General features: G+C 34.9%; 1 protein-coding gene across 1 annotated transcript in view; it reads right to left on the bottom strand.

Moving 5' to 3' along the window:
- The window catches only part of UGGT2 (UDP-glucose glycoprotein glucosyltransferase 2), a 164564-nt gene that overhangs the window by 114984 nt on the left and 31885 nt on the right, over positions 1 to 17695 (bottom strand). The window contains exons 8-10 of the mRNA XM_060128687.1: positions 16521 to 16621; positions 10108 to 10207; positions 7672 to 7732 (exon numbers count right to left, since the gene is read on the bottom strand). Of these exons, the coding sequence (XP_059984670.1) occupies positions 7672 to 7732; positions 10108 to 10207; positions 16521 to 16621 (262 nt within the window). The remainder of the gene's footprint in view (positions 1 to 7671; positions 7733 to 10107; positions 10208 to 16520; positions 16622 to 17695) is intronic.

A 17695-nucleotide genomic window follows, 5' to 3' on the forward strand; every position in this document is an offset into this window, starting at 1 on the left:
GGCCAAGGTGACAGCAGTGGGTGGCCCCGGCATCCCTGAGCAGGCTGGAGCACCTGGTGGCCAGCACAGCTACAGGAGGTACGGTCTGTGCTGCTGTGCACACAGGGCAGAGGTTCCTACTGCTCCTTTAATTTTTCAGAGTAATCCTGGCTATTATTCCTTGTCTACTTTTTCCACATGAATTTTTAGACTCATCTTGTCAAGTTTCAGAGGGAAAAAAACACTCCAGGTTCTGATTATATTTACAAATTAACTTAGAATTGACTTCATTGTAATTTTCCAATACAAGATACGTCCTTCTACATGCCCTTAAGTAGACTGTCAAATTTTTCTTTATATAGGCTTTACCTACTTGTTACGTTTATTGCTATATACTTTTTGTGTTGCTATTGTAAATGGAGTCTTTTCTTACATTATAACTTTTAACTAGTTGCTTGCAACACATGGAGACTACTGATTTTTTTTTTTTTTTTACCAAGGTTCTTTCATGGAGAAATGAGTACCAGGTATAAAAGTTTGAGGGCATATCTCTAGTTCACATTTCACCATCTTGTCCAAAAGTCTATTTTGGAGATTTTTTTTCATTTTTTCTATTGTTAAACTTTATGCCACTCCTCTGATACTACACAGTACATTCTAGATTGTTAGAATTATAGAAAAGTCTGGCAATTTCACTGCTGTGAAAATTGGAACTACAGAAATAACATTATAAAAGAACTTAATACTATTTTGTTTATATAACAGTCTTTCAAAATGTAAGTGTAAAACCTTATTATTACCATAAATTGATGATAACTCCAAGTAAAGTAATAATTTAACAAGATAATAGACATAGTTTAAAATATTGAGAATTATTTTCCTTTAAAGTCATTAATATCAGTCTAGTAGATTATGATATCCTCTCCCTCTTTCTGACATACTCCAACTGCCTTACATATGTAAATATACATAGATATTTATGTATGATGTATTTTTCCCTATGTGTGTGTGTGTATATATAAAAATGTGGGTTTATGTATATCTACATATAAATATGTGAACACTTAGCAGAGGGCCACAGTTACTGAGGCGGAAATTGTGCTAAGTCACTTTATATTCTCATTTAATCCTCCTAATAATCCAGTGAAATAGGCACTATTCTTTTTTTCTTTTTTTTGGATGCATAGAACTGATTAGCTTTTATTCATGTTACAAAGAGTTTTTTCTTTACAAAAATTATCTTTCTGTCTTTTTTTTTTAACATCTTTCTTGGAGTATAATTGCTTTACAATGGTGTGTTAGTTTCTCCTTTATAACAAAGTGAATCAGCTATACATATACATTTATCCCCATATCTCCTCCCTCTTGCGTCTCCCTCCCACCCTCCCTATCCCACCCCTCTAGGTGGTCACAAAGCACCGAGCTGATCTCCCTGTGCTATGCAGCTGCTTCCCACTAGCTATCGGTTTTACATTTGGTAGTGTATATATGTCCATGCCACTCTCTCACTTTGTCCCAGCTTACCCTTCCCCCTCCCTGTGTCCTCAAGTCCATTCTCTACGTCTGTGTCTTTATTCCTGTCCTGCCCCTAGGTTCATCAGAACCATTTTTTTTTTTTAGATTCCACATACATGTGTTACCATATGTTATTTTTCTCTTTCTGACTTCACTCTGTATGACAGACCCTAGGTCCATCCACTTCACTACAAATAACTCAATTTTGTTTCTTTTTATGGCTGAGTAATATTCCATTGTATATATGTGCCACATCTTCTTTATCCATTCATCTGTTGATGGACACTTAGGTTGCTTCCATGTCCTAGCTATTGTAAATAGAGCTGCAATGAACATTGGAAAACATTATGGTTTTCTCAGGGTATATGCCCAGTAGTAGGACTGCTGGGTCGTATGGTAGTTCTATTTTTAGTTTTTTAAGGAACCTCCATACTGTTCTCCACAGTGGCTGTATCCATTTACATTCCCACCAACAGTGCAAGAGGGTCTCCTTTTCTCCACATCCTCTCCAGCATTTATTGTTTGTAGATTTTTTGATGATGGCCATTCTGACTGGTGTGAGATGATATCCCCCTGTAGTTTTGATTTGCATTTCTCTAATGATTAATGATGTTGAGCATTCTTTCGTGTGTTTGTTGGCAATCTGTATATCTTCTTTGGAGAAATGTTGATTTAGGTCTCCTGCCCATTTTTGGACTGGGTTGTTTGTTTTTTTGATATTGAGTTGCATGAGCTGCTTGTAAATTTTGGAGAGTAATCCTTTGTCAGTTGCTTCATTTGCAAATATTTTCTCGCATTCTGAGGGCTGTCTTTTCCTCTTGTTTATGGTCTCCTTTGCTGTGCAAAAGCTTTGAAGTTTCATTAGGGGCCTATTGATTTGTATATTTTAATTGTGCCTTCTATTATCTTTTGCTATGGACTGAATTGTGTTGCCCCACCCCAAATCCATATGTTGAAGCCCTAAACCCCCATGAGACTGTATTTGGAGATGGGGCTTAAGGAGGTAATTAAGGTTAAATGAGGTCATAAGGGTAGCACACGGGTGTGCACACAGAGGAAAGGCCGTGTGAAGACACAGCAAAAAGGCAGCTGTTGACAAGCCAGGAAGAGTCCATATCAAATACAGAATTTGCTGAAACTCTGACCTGGGACTTCCAGCCTCCAGAACTGAGAGAAAATAAATTTTTGTGGTGTCAGCCACCCAGTCTGTGGTATTTTGTTATGGCGGCTCAAGCAGACCAACACACCTTTCTACATCTAATCTTTGTTTTTAGTTGATTCTCTTATATATTCCTCACCTTCCCCCAATTTTTATACTTCCAATATCCTTCTCTTGACTAATGATGTGGGCTAATAACTAATACAATAATAATTACAGTGATGATAATGTGCTTCATTGTCTTGTTCCTGATTTTGGTAAATACACCTCTAGTAATTTTCTATTAGTAAGATGCTGACTTTTAAGCTGAGATAAACACAAATACATATGCACATGCACAGTTTTAATCATGTTAAGGAAGTATAATCAATTTCCTTATGAAGCGTTTTTTTTATATTCAGGAATAGGTCTTGAATTTTATAAAATGCTTTTTCGGCATGTACAGAGATAATCATACAATTTTGCCACTTAGATCTAACGATAGTTTATGAATACATTTCCTAATCTATTGACCATTGTTGCATCCCTCAAGCTCCATTCAATTATGATATATTATCATTTCATTAGTTTTACTATTTTTATCTTTTAACATTAATTTTTACCTGTATTAATTTCTTCTGCTTTTGCTTTTCTTTACTCTTAACATTTTAAGTCTGATATTTAATTCATTTACTTTTTTTTCATTTTATTGATGTAAGACTTCAAGGCTTTTCTCTGAACTTTGTTTTATTTGGGTCCCAAAGATTCTAATATCTTATGTTTTCAAATGTTGTTATCAAGAACTGTTGCAATTTTGATGTGTATTTTTTAAATGTTTATTTTATTTATTTTCCTTATTTATTTATTTTTTTGGCTGAATCGGGTCTTAGTTGTGGCATATGGGATCTTTGTTGAGGCATCTGGGATCTTTTTCCTTATGGCGCGAGGTCTCGGGTTTCTCTCTAGTTGCAGTGTGCGGGTTTTCTCTCTCTAGTTGTGGCACACAGGCTTCAGAGTGCGTGGGCTCTGTAGTTGTGGAACGCGGGGTCTCTCGTTGAGATGCATGAGCTCAGTGGTTGTGGCACACGGGCTTAGTTGCCTCACTGCATATAGGATCTTAGTTCCCCGACCAGGGATCGAACCTGGTCCCATGCATTGGCAGGTGGATTTTTTACCACTGCACCACCAAGGGAGTCCCTTGATGTATATTTTATTTTCCCTTCTACTTAAGAGTAAGTAGTTTTTAACTTCCAAGTGAATAAACCCTTTTTTTCTGATGTTGTTATTGATTTCTAGTTTGCATTGATATTGAGAATTTTTTTTCTATTTTACCCACTTTCTGGATTTTTTGCCATTACTACTTCATAAAAACTTGAAGAAAGGCATATTTTTTCTATTATCAGGATATAAAATTTGTTGTATAACCAGACGACCTATTATCTATACAATCATAATGCCATTTGGTCTTCTATATCTTTACTTACCATTTCACTAGTCTGAGAGAGGTAAATTATATTTCTCCTTCCATCTCCTGTAGTCTGTTTCAGGAATGTTGCTTCAGTGTTTTGATGTCAAAATATTTTAAACTGCTATTGTAGCCTTGTGAATTATAGCCCTAAGTATTATAAACGGCCATTTTTTGCTCATTAATATTTTCAGAACTGAATTTGGCTTCATGGCATTTTAAGGTCACTACCCTTAACACACAGTATTCGCTTGGTATACCTTGGCATGTCCTTTAATTTCTGACATTTCTAAATTACTTTAAGAGTTTTTATTTTACATACATTGTACATGCCTAATGAAACAAACTGAACATTTTTGCTAATATGTTAGTTAAGCTTATTTACATTTATTGATATCATAGACCTGGTTAGCCTCAAATGTCATTCTTTCATGCTGTATTTACTCTTTCTAGATGTATTTTTAAAATGTCTCTTTCTTTTCTTGTGCATTCAGTTCTTTTCACAGTTTGGAAGATTTAGACTTTTGTTACTCTAGTTACTATTAAACATATATGTTGGGTTTCCCCGGTGGCGCAGTGGTTGAGAGTCCGCCTGCCGATGCAGGGGACACGGGTTCGCGCCCTGGTCCAGGAAGATCCCACATGCCGTGGAGCGGCTGGGCCTGTGAGCCATGGCCACTGAGCCTGCGCTCTGTGATGGGAGAGGCCACAACAGTGAGAGGCCCGCGTACCGCAAAAAAAAAAAAAAAAGTATGTTCATTTAATACCCTCAGTCATCTCTTTCTTTAACCAACAACTAATGATTTCTGTTACAAAAAATAATAAAATTAGCCTTTAACCTCCTTCTGCTGCCTTTCCTCTTGCACAGCCCAATTTTATTCAATAGTTTTATATTCATTACTGGTTAACTATATACTTTCAAATAAGTTCAGGCTTCCACTGCTTGACTTTTCAGCTTTAATTATATCTTTGATTCCTGAGTATTATAGTTAAGGCAATCAACAAGTTCATTTTATTTTCTATCCCCCGCCATATTTATTAGTTGCAATATTTTATCTTTGTCCGAGTAGGTACTATTTACATACTATACTATCACCCTGTCCCTCACTTTTTACTTTTAGTTCTACACATAAACATATTCAATGCCCAACAGGCAGTTGCTCTGCCCAAGAATCTTCAATCAGTTCTCGGTCGGAGAAATTCCGCAGAAAGTGTTCTTGGGAGCAATATTCCCTGAATTTTTGCATGTTCAGCATTTTTGTAGCCTGTATATACATATCTTCTTGAAGGACAGTTTTTCTTTCCTTGAATGTCTTGTAGATGGAGCTTCACTGTTTCTTGGTGGTGAATTTGTTTTTGAGAAGTCTGATGCCAATGTGATTTTCTTTCCTTATCATCTTTCTTATTAAATGCATAAGTAATTTCCTTTGTTCCCTATAAAGTTCAATAGCTTATATTTGACCACTCTTGGTCAATTTTCCCAAGTTGCACAGTGCACCCTTTTTATTTGTGGATTTGGAACTTCTTTTATTTCAGAAAATTTTCTGATTGTAGTTTTAGGCATTCGTTCTGTCCATTTGTTTTATTCTTCTATTTCACGGACTCTAGTCTAGGTATATTGGATTTCCTTTACCTGGCTTTACTTTATCATCTTCTCCCGAGTCCTTTCTATTTCTTTTTTTAAAAATTATCTCTGCATTTATTATTTCTATCTACTATGTCTTCTGCTGTGTTTTCTATAAGGTCAGTTCTCCTTTGTGCCACTTTATAACTTTAGCTTTTATTTCAGAAATGGTTTTATCTTTACTTTCTACACCTTTGCAAAGTTCTTCCAGTTCTAGTTTCACATTCCCTTGTTGTTGCTCACCAAATCCATCACTTTAATGTTCACCAACACAATGTAAACTATTGTGTTACAAAGTCTACCCAATCCCAAACAATTCCGCACCTTGAAAGACCCAACTTAAACCACCTAAACAGAGACCCTCTCCAATCCTCTAATTACTCTACCCTAATGTCCTCCTTTTGAGACACTTAACAAGAGTCTATCAAGGTGTTGCTCTCCCTCATTGCAGCAAGTTTATTAAACTCAGCTTTGCCTGAGTAACAAGTTTCCCTGGTGGCTTTTTGTTGGCGAGCTGACAGTCTACACCAGACTCCCCCCTCTCACCTGGTTTTATTTAAACACATCTGTCTAGCCCTTTGTATGCTGTTCTCTTAGAAATAGGAGTCACTGAAGAATTTTTTTTAGAAGACTAGATCAAATTTCTTAATTTCATCAAATATCTTTCCAATCACCTAGCAAGGTGACTGGCAATAGAAAAATTCACAATTCTTATTAAATTGTTCTGAAATGAGCTGTAAACCAGGGCACAAATTCTGGTTCCATCAGTACCAATTCTGTGACCCAGAAGAAATCACTGGATCTCAGTTTATACATTAGTTGTTATGTTTATACATAACAACTGCTACAATATACAGAACATCTTAAAAACTACACATTGCTAAATATAGAATGTATTATAGGTAACATTTAAATATTAAAAGTTTTCAATTCAACAAATATTTCTGATAGAATGCTCTGTGCCAGGTACTGTGCTCATTCAAAGCCCTAGGTTCAGAGTTTCCTGATTTACTCATTTCCACTAACTTTCATTCCCACTCTACTTCAGCAGCTAGCTTTGACTGTCATCCTGTGATTATGTCATCACAGTGGTTCACCTTTGGAGCTATCCCATTTGGTCCTTCCAATTATCTCTTTTATTCCCACAATATCTCTTAAACCTCATAAAATTCTTCAGCCTCTGGAATCAAAATCATCACATAGAGCAAAGCTTTGATGACCAGGAACACCCCCTTTGGACTATTAACGGAGCAAAAAATAAACTGGATTATGTGATGCCACTGATACTTTGGCATTCCTTTCTTTTCCCTCCTGGATACTTAACCACTGTGCCACCAAAGAAGGGACTTCTTTTTATGTGAGAAAAATGAACTCCTACTGTTTAAGGCCCTGTGTGCCTGGGATTAATATTACTTAAAGCCAAACCAGTCCTATGTAATAAAGCCAGGAAGTGTTCTCAAGCACTTCCTAAGTATTAACACAGTTAGAATCATTTGGGGTCTTAAGGTAATTTAGGAGACCATTTAGCAGAATCTTATCAAACTAGTAATCAACTGTGTACTATATGTTATAGGACTCTGGTAATGTTTCAGTGGTCTAAACTTGGCTTGGTCCTCACAAGCTTTTAAGCAAAACTAATGAGAAACAGAAGAATTATCTCATAGCCTTTATTCTCTATTTTGTGAGGAAAACCATACAGCATGGGCAGAAAATTTGGAGTATATAAGGTTAATGAGAAAGTAAGTAGGATCTATGTCAGGAAAGATTGGCTAGGATCACAAACTGTATGCTATATAAAGTAGACAATATAAAAATGGAAAAACCTGAACTGTTTTAATAATCAGAAAGTACAAGTTAACATTTCCTTTTTTGTATGAAAATTGAAGATCCAAAGTCTAAAATATAGTGTTATTAGTGTAGTAATTTTTTAAAAAAGGAATTCAAACAAACCTTTTGATTTTCCTGTATTTCCTCCCTCATACGTTGACTTACAGCAATTCTGGTCAGAGATCTGGGAACATAAATACAGATACAATTCATTCTTCCTTAAATGTTTGGACTAATCTATGATTCAATGCAATATAATACTTTGTACGAGAAACTAAAAACTCTAAAGGCATCATGACTGAGAAGTGTACATTTCCACATAGCCTATTTGACAGGTGGCACTACGGCTTTCATTTGACAAGGGTATTTGACTCAGGTGGAATAGAGACTGTCAAAAGTTCATGTGCACGAACTGTACACATTACATGCTGTCGCATTTTTCAAGGATACTTGACTGAAAATGCTGTTTTGTGTTGTTTTGCCCATAGGGAGAAATTCTATATGAAATTACCAATGTCATTATATGTATCGCTGCAAATAGGCAATGTTTGGAGTATGTGTATAAAGAATTTTGGTTAACCTGAAATCTTTACCACAGTATGTCAGTTCTAAAATACTGATAATGTTGACTTCATATATTCACTCTATAAGGAAGCTTAGAACTCCCTTATAATTTAAAAACAGAGCAAACTGTCTTTTAAATAAGTCTATTAATTATATTTATTTGACCTAGTAACTACTAAGAATGCTTAATTAGCTATTTATCTGTCAATTTTATACATAGAAGAAAATGATTTAAAAATTAAAAGATTGTTAATGCAAAGTCTGGCATTAAGTAAAACACAAGCAGAAGGGTGTATCTTAAAACGACCCATGATAAGTGTGTATTACCTCATAAAATCTGGCAGCATTTGAGATTAATTGCAACTGAAAATCTGATAATGCAAATTTTTCATTCATTTATCAAGTATTTCATTTCAATGAACATTTACTGGCTGTCTACAGAGTGACTTTATTTTTTTTTGATGAAAAATAAAAACCATTTATTAAGTCTGAACATATATGGAGGCGAGATTTTTAGCCTTGGGTATCAATGATGGTTGCACCATAGATGGAGTCTGGAGGAAACCAATTCAACTCGCTTCATCCCAAGATTCAGGAAGCATCCACAAGGTCATGGAGTAATGACTTATCAGAGTAACTGTAGAGATATGCTTAAGCCTACAGTTCAGCCATTAAGCAGTGTTAGCAGAGTTGGTAAATTTTTTTTTTAACGACCAACCACAAATTAAGAGCAGAGTTTAGCCACAAAATCCCTGAATAATTATAATGACTTACCGTCAAAACAGCTAATCGACTATCTTCCTAAAACTAAAATTATTTCACTTTATTTGATCGAGTAATTTCAAAAGCTATTGTTAGTTAACAGCAGTGTGGCTAAACATCTATGTTTATACACACATACATATTTCATATACATATACTGACTTCTCAAATTCTTGATTTTGCTTAAACTAAAACTGAGAGTCATGCCAATATATTCATTTTTAATCTGTAAATAAGGTGACAAACCTCTCTATTTTCAGGGTATCATGAAAAGCTTCTTGGTATCCTGTGGCCAAACATGTACTACTTATTTATCTTACAAAGGTATTGACCATCTAGATTCAGGATTCAGTAATTTGTGCCGTGGATAAATGTACCAAAGTGTCTGAAACAAATAGAGGCATAGTGATTATCCACTGCTTAAGAAGGGATGCTGAGGGCACAAGGATGCTCTCCAATTCCTCTCAGTGAAACAATATTGCTGCACCTGTCACATGTTGTATATCTTCAATATAAGCTAACTTAGCTTATGTTTTACTGGCTGCTTATAATTTTATACTATTATTCCTACAAATGCATCAAAGTCTTGTTATTTTGTAAAACCTTATAAAACATGGTAACCAGAATTGTATCTACTGGTTACTTCTAGATATGGAAATGTATTATCTATTGAACTGGAAGATGCGTTTAATGTAATATTAATATTTCTGAAAGCAGTTCAATTAGATATCTTATTGGCAAAAAAGTATTCCACAAAATATTCTATACAATTAAGACATTACTAATTGTTTGGAATCTGAAAGGGTAAGAACATGATTTGGCCATACATTGGGCATAGGTCTACTTAGAGCAATACTTTTCATCATCCTCTGTAGGGTAAAGAGAAAAATGTCCCCTTATTATATACTGCTTAAATCAGTTTTTTCTTGGATTACCATCTCTCACTGTTTACGTTTAAATAATTTTTTAAATACATTATTTTTTCCTTTCCATTTGCCTCTAATTCAAGAGTTCTATTTTGTAGTATGTATACATATGCATGCACAAGCCAATATTTTGCTCTAGTTAAAAAAAAAACCCAATATACATAATGAAAAGAGACCCTGATCTCATAAACACTATATATAACAGAATTAACTGATATCATTATGTTAAATGAAATCAACTATTTTCATAAAACTTATTTAACGGAAAGAGTTCTGACTATAATCAAATCAATAAACTTTAATATACCTGGCTTTTATGGGGAAGTTCTGCGAAATGTCCTTCATTAATTTTATGGCATCATAAACTGGAGTGGACATTATTTGAGAAGCTGCTTGAAAACTAAGATCTGGAAGGAAAAGAATATCATTAAGGAATCTAGCATAATGTTAGACCTTAACAGACATTTCCATGTAATTTAAATAACCTTTCTTGCCATATATTCATTAGAGACACATTAACAAACATTCAAATTTAGCATTACTCAAAAGTTTTAAATGAAATGGAAAGCTATCACTTACATCCAATAAGGTAAGTTTTACACTTTTATGAATGAGTAATTATCATTTAATACCTATTTTTTGTTTTCCACAAATTACAGTGGAAAGAGATATGAAAAAAGAGATATGAAAAGAAATGCTGACGCAAAGCTATCTTTTCTTAGGTTAAATGAAACTGGCAACAAAACGCTTTGACAAAAAAAAATAAGAGGAAGGAACAAAGAGCTCTGAAGAGCCAATTCTGAAAAGAACTTTAAGACCTAATGTGTTCATTAACTCAGTAAATATGAAACATTCACTTTCTTTTTCAACATTTTTTTACCTTTATACAACAATAAAAATAAAATCCTAAACTTGGTATGATTTTACCTGAAATGATAGTTCTCTGGAAAGAAAAGTGTGTGTGCCTTACTGTAATGTCTCGAGTATGATAGAAGCAGTAATCTGCGTCTCATTACTTTGTCAAGAGTCAGAAATGATTTTAAAACTGAATTCTTTCACTACCTAATAGTGAAGCACTGTGTTTCTCTTTAACATCTCACCAGAATTGGAATCCTAGGTTGTCAAATACTAGTAAAACGACCAGTTTATCATAGCGAGACTAGTTTTGTTTCTACCTTTTCAGTGTACAGTGGCGAATCCAGTTGGAGTCAAAGCCTAGAAAAGATGTTCCCAGGGCAGCCTCCCATGGACTGGTAAAGTCTAGTAGACCAAGGTTCAAACTCCAGCTCTACATCACTTACTAGCTGAATAACTCTAAATAGAATTTCCTTAACCTACCTAAGAATGTTTCCACTCCCCAGCACTAGTGGAGCTATCAGTGCTCACTAAAATCTCCTAATTGCAAACACAATGGACTCTTTTCAGTCCTTATCTTGCCAGGATCCTTCTGCCATAGGATCACTTCCTGACAAGAAAAAGTAAAACTTTCTATTCAATAAGTGGTGCTGGAAAAACTGGATGTCCACATGCGAAAGAATAAAACTGGACCCCTATTTTACACTCTATACAAAAATCAACTCAAAATACTTTAAAGACTTGAACTTATGACCTGAAACCATAAAACTCCTAGAAGAAAACACAGGGGGGTAAGTTCCTTAGCACTGGTCTTGGCAGTGAATTTTTGGATTTGACATCAAAAACAAAGACAACAAAAGGAAAAATAAACAAGTGGAACTATATCATACTAAAAAGTTTCTGCACAGCAAGGAAATCATCAGCAAAATGAAAAGGCAACCTATGTAACGGGGGAAAATATTTGTACATCATTATATCTGATAAGGGGTTACTATTCAAAATATACAAGTAACTCGTGTAAACTGCTACAGCCACTATTGAAAACATTACAGAGATTCCTCAAGAAATTAAATAGAACTACCATATGATCCAGCAATCCCACTTCTGGGTATATATCCAAAGGAAATGAAATCAATATCTTGAGAGATACCTGCACTCTCATGTTCATTGAAGCATTAGTCACAATAGCCAAGGTATGTAAACCACCTAAATCTCTGTGGACAAATGAGTGGATAAAGAAAATGTGGTGTATATAAACACAATGGAATATTACTCAGCCTTAAAAAAGAAGGAAATTCTGCCATTTGCAACAATGTGGATGGACTGTGCGGGCATTATGCTGAGTAAAATAAGCCAGACCAGAAAAAAACCCAAAAAAACACTGCACAGCATCACTTATACATGGAATCTAAAAAACGTCAAACTCATAGAAACAGAGAGTAGAAAAGTAGCTGCCAGAGGCTGAGGGTGGGAGAGACGGGGAAAGGCTAGGAAAAAGGTACAAACTTTCAGCTCTAAGACTGAATAAAATCGGAGGATTTAATGTGTAACATGGTGACTATAGTTGATAACATTGTATTATATAATTGAAATGTATTAAAAGAGTAGAACTTAAATGTTCTAACCTCAAAAAAAGTACCCGATACATAAGTAGGTGCTCAATATTGATGAATGAATGGGTGAATGAACAGTAAACTTACAAATAAGATCCTTTATGTGTCTTCTTATTCTATTGCTATTAAAGGCAATTTTAAGTACCATAATTTTTAACTGGTGTGTATATATTTATGCTTTTTTAGATGAGAAAACTTAGTCATTACTTATATGATTGATATGACAACTTATAAAAGAGGATTTCTTGTTTTGTTTTGCTTATGTATCTTTTTAAATTGAAGTAGAGTTGATTTACAATGTTGTGCCCATCTCGGCTGTACAGCAAAGTGACTCAGGTATCCACATAGGTACATCCTTTTTTTGGTATTCTTTTACATTACGGTTTATCACAAGATAGTGAATATAGTTCCCTGTGCTATACAGTAGGACCCTGTTGCTTATCCATTCTAAATGTAATAGTTTGCACCCACCAACCCCAAACTCCCATTCCATCTCTCTTCCCCCACCCTTGGCAACCACAAGTCTGATCTCTGTCTGTGAGTCTGCTTCTATTTTGTAGTTAAGTTCATTTGTGCCATACTGTAGATTCCACATACAAGGGATATCATTTGGCATTTGTCTTTCTCTTTCTGACTTAACTTAGTATGATAATCTCCAGTTGCATCCATGTTGCTGCAAATGGCATTATTTCATTCTTTTTTATGGCTGAGTAGTATCCCATTGTATACCTGTACTGCATCTTCTTTATCCATTCACCTGTCAATGGACATTTAGGTTGTTTCCACGTTTTGGCTATTGTGAATAGTGCTGCTATGAAAACAGGGGTGCATACACCTTTTCGAATTACAGTCTTGTCCAGGTATATGCCCAGGAGTGGGATTGCTGGATCATAGGGCAATTCTATTTTTAGGTTTCTGGAACCTCCATACTGTTTTCCATAGTGTCTGCACCAACTTACACTCCCACTAACCGTGTAGGAGGGTTCCCCTTTTCTCCACACCCTCTCCAGCATTTGTTACTTTTAGACTTTTTAATGATGGCCATTCTGACCAGTGTGAGGTGGTACCTCACTGTAGTTTTGATTTGCATTTCAAAAGAGTATTTCTTTTGAGGATAGCATATGATGAAAGACCTTGCCTGAGAGCATTTGGCTGCATGATGTTATACTTAAAAACAGTACAACATAGAGGGAAAGAAAGAATTTAGGCTCTAAAATGAGAGAGACCTGCTGATTTTAGGTATCGCTGATTTGTACCTTATGAGACTGGTGACCTCGGACTAATTATTTTGTGTGTATGTTTCTCAGTTTCCTCATCTGTAAAAGCAGGATATCTATCAATACCCCATGAGTTTTTTTTTTAAAAATTAATTACAATGATGCATATAAAGAGCCTAATACTGTGCCAGACAAATAGTATTAGCTAATATTTTTATCACCGCCAATCACCATCATCATCACGACCATGGACAACTATATTTTACTCAGGTCTGATAGCATAACTGGTCTTTTAAAACTTTTTACAACATGAATGGAATTTTGCTTCACATATGCTGTTCAAAAGCCCCTGAAAATTCACTCATGAAATCAGAGAAACTGTAAATGACAAGGAAATGAATATAATAGTAGCATAGTCTATTAACATCTTTTGCTTTTTTCTAAACTATTCCCTACCTAGATGACTCATAAATTATTTAAGTCCTTCACTTTGCCTCTGAAATCCAGATTCCCATATTTAACTGTTTTCCTGGTTTCACCACTTGGATACTTCAAAAGCAGCACGCTCAATAACACATTTGTGATATTCCCACCCATCTTTGCCCAAATTTGGTCCTCTTTAGTCTTCTCTTTCCAGAAAATCCACCACTGTCCATCCAGCTGGGTAAACCATGAATCCAGCAGTTGTTCCTGATGTCTTCTCTCCCTAACACTCCATTTGCAGCCCCTTGAAAGGGTCTTTGATATTCTGTCTAAATAACCCCCCCTCAAATTTATTCTAGCCCTTCCTCAGATCTCAATTCAATCACCACTTCTTGAGGAGACCTCCCATTTCTGTTACCCCTTCCCTGCCCCCATCCCACCAGTCAGATCTTCCTGGTATATGCCCTTCTTCGTCTTACGTCCTTTTACTTTGCAGCAATTACAATGCTAATTTTTACATTGGTTTTTAAAGTTGTTTATGTTTGTCCAAGATCCTTTGAATAAATGCGGTGTCTGCTTTGACTCTTATTTTATCTTCAGAATACAGCACTTTTTCAAAGTGTCAGTTGGAACCCATTAGTTAGTAGTGAAATCACATTAGTGGATAATGTGAAGGTTTTTTTTCTCAAATGAAATAGGGTAGAGTAAAAGAAAGTCTTGGGCTTCCCTAGTGATGCAGTGGTTAAGAATCCACCTGCCAATTCGGGAGACAAGGGTTCGAGCCCTGGTCCGAGAAGATCCCACGTGCCGCGGAGCAACTAAGCCCGTGCACCCTAGAAGCCCGTGCTCTGCCAAGAGAAGCCACCGCAATGAGAAGCCCGCGCACCGCAGCCAAGAGTAGTCCCTGCTCACTGCAACTAGAGAAAGCCCGCGTGCAGCCACGAAGACCGAGCACAGCCAAAAATAAATACATACATTTTTTAAAGTCTTACAGAATTAATAAAATGTGGTAAACATACACATCTATGCTGAAGCTTTCTTTTTAGTTTTAAGCATATCTGTGTATTCACACATTATACACTTGTGTATGGGTCTTGGTGTAAAATATACTTCCTACTCCAGGTCTCAGCCAAAAATTATAAAACCATGGCTGTAGGGACATGACTGACTCATAGTAGAAATTCAAGAAACACTTGTTAAATCAATCAACAAAGGAAAAGGTCCTGATCACTTACCCTCTCCTGAATCTACTTCCTTGGCTTCTGTAATGTGCTCTTTCTTCCATCTCTCATCATTCCACCGTGTCTACTTTCCCCACGCGGACGAGCACGCGGACACTCCCTTGGGCACTGATTTGGGCACCCTACACTTTCGGTTAGCGCCCCCCACCTTTAAAAAACCTCTATGCTAATATTTTCAACTTTTAAATCTTCTCCTTTTAGTATAAGGACTTTATATTCACCCCACCACTGGACCTGGTCTCATCTGGATATGTCACCATCACGTTAAGTCTATCTTTTTTTAACGCCAGTCTCATTATTTCTGGGCCCCGTATTCAACCCCCAAACCCACTTACATGTTTTATGTTCTCTCTACTCAGGCTCCAAGCTGGAAATTTTAAATTCATCTTTGACTCTTTTCATCTCCTAAATATTTGCTAAACCTGGCCTTCCTCTCTATGCCTTTTACCACAGTCATAGTTCTATCTCTCGCTACACTAATTCAATGATGTCTTAACTAGATTTCCTGTTTCTAGTCCATTCAAATATACCTTCCACAGACATCAGTGAGGTTAATTACAAGTAAGCTAACTTTGCATGTTCTCTGTTTACCAGCCTTCAGAAGCACCCTATCACTTACAATTTTCTAAATTATGGGTCTCTGAAATTGACTGTGCTGACAGCTAAAAAGCTCTAAAAATATACTAAACCCCACTGAATTGTACTCTTTAAATGGGTGAACTGCATATCAAGTATATTTCAGTAAGTTATTATATTAAAAAAAAGTTGATGAGAGATGTGATAAAATTATAGATTCCACAGAAAAGTGACATATTCCCATGACCCACTAAACATTACAAATAATAAGAAAGAAAATTACAAACTGAAAAGGAATTTTGGTTCATTCTCCAAATTTGGGTCAGTCTCAAAATATCTGCTTATAGGATGTCGGTGTGGGAGCTATTCTAAGTTCGCAATGAAACATGCAATGGTCTGTTAAGATCAAAATTTTAAAGAGAAGAAAACTAAGATTTAGTTCTGATTTCTCCTGACTTACTAATCAGGATTTCTAATCAATGCTAAAGATTCTCTGAAATGTGATTTAATACCTGAGATGAATCTATAACTCGTGTACACTTTAAAAATGATTAGATGATATCAAATAACTGTACTTTATATAATTTTAAATCTCACAAACATAAAAATATGGTTTGCTTGATGAATAACCTTTTAATTAAATTTGTATTTCCACAAAAATAATGTATATTAGTCACATCATTAGTAATTATTAGTGCCTATGAAATAATTTATATCATGTTATATAAAAGCCTATTTAACAAAACAGAGATAAGTTACCAATATGCTATGTTAATGTGGACTGAAATACTATACCTTGTAGTTCCCAGACTTTCAAAGGCATCATTTCGTTATTACTCTCAATCAGGTATTTTTGGAATGTTGTCAGATTATCTCTAAGGTCTGAATATCTTTCTCTGTATTAGAATATTAAGTAATGTTAATTATCATCATCTACTACAAATTACTACTATACAAGCAGTATATTTTTGAAATTAACTTTTCAAAATATTTAGACACAAACTAACTGTTCATCAAGATAATAATAAATAGTGAGGCAGCTATATCCACAGAACTTAAAAAAAAATGAGGGAGATATGCATGTCTACTTTTTTCAATGTATAAAACAAAAGAAAACAAAATCTGGAAGGATGTACTCTCATTTGTCAACATTACCTGTAAGGGATCCAAGTGTGAGGGCAGAATTATTAGTTTTTATGTTATACACTTTTTATTTAACATTTTATAAATTACAAGTCTTGCTTTTATAATTAGAAATGAAAACTATTTTATAAGGAAAGACATTAATGCTTCCTATACAATTTTAGAGTTTACTCTATTTCTGAAAAGTTCCATCTTTGAAACTTATAAAAAACTTAAATAAGATAATTCTGCCTAATTAAACATATCTAGTATTTTTTAGAGAGTGCCAAATAATGCAGCATATTTTACTATACATATAATAAAAACTATAATCTTTATTCTTCCATCTCTCATGAAATCAAAACACAGTACCATTTCATATTATTAGAATTGTTATAAAAAAAACTTTATGTAGCTATCAGCACAATTTATAAACAAATACATATTTTCAACAGTAAAGAGAAATAAATATTTTAAAATGTGAGATGAAAAATAAATACACAGAAATAGATTAATCTTATAGTTAACAATAATAAATGTACTACAATTTCATATCTTGCAATTTTATTACAATGTGGGACCACATTTTGAAAATGAATCAAGTCTGCTCTTACAGTGAGAAAGCAAAAGAACTTCTTTGAAAAGAAGTTCACTATGAATTAAATTAACCACTCCTTTCTCAATATTTTAAGTTACAGAGTAATACTAAGTTTATAAGAGCTGTTATATTGTTTTTCATGTTTAATCATAAGCTTAACAATAATTTTCACGGCTAAAATTATTTAGGTAATTCAGGCAAAAACACATTATTCATACAATACCTCAAAGCAGAAGGTTCTTGCCTAAAT

The sequence above is a fragment of the Lagenorhynchus albirostris genome, chromosome 18, assembly GCF_949774975.1.
Source record: "Lagenorhynchus albirostris chromosome 18, mLagAlb1.1, whole genome shotgun sequence".
Classification (NCBI taxonomy): domain Eukaryota; kingdom Metazoa; phylum Chordata; class Mammalia; order Artiodactyla; family Delphinidae; genus Lagenorhynchus; species Lagenorhynchus albirostris.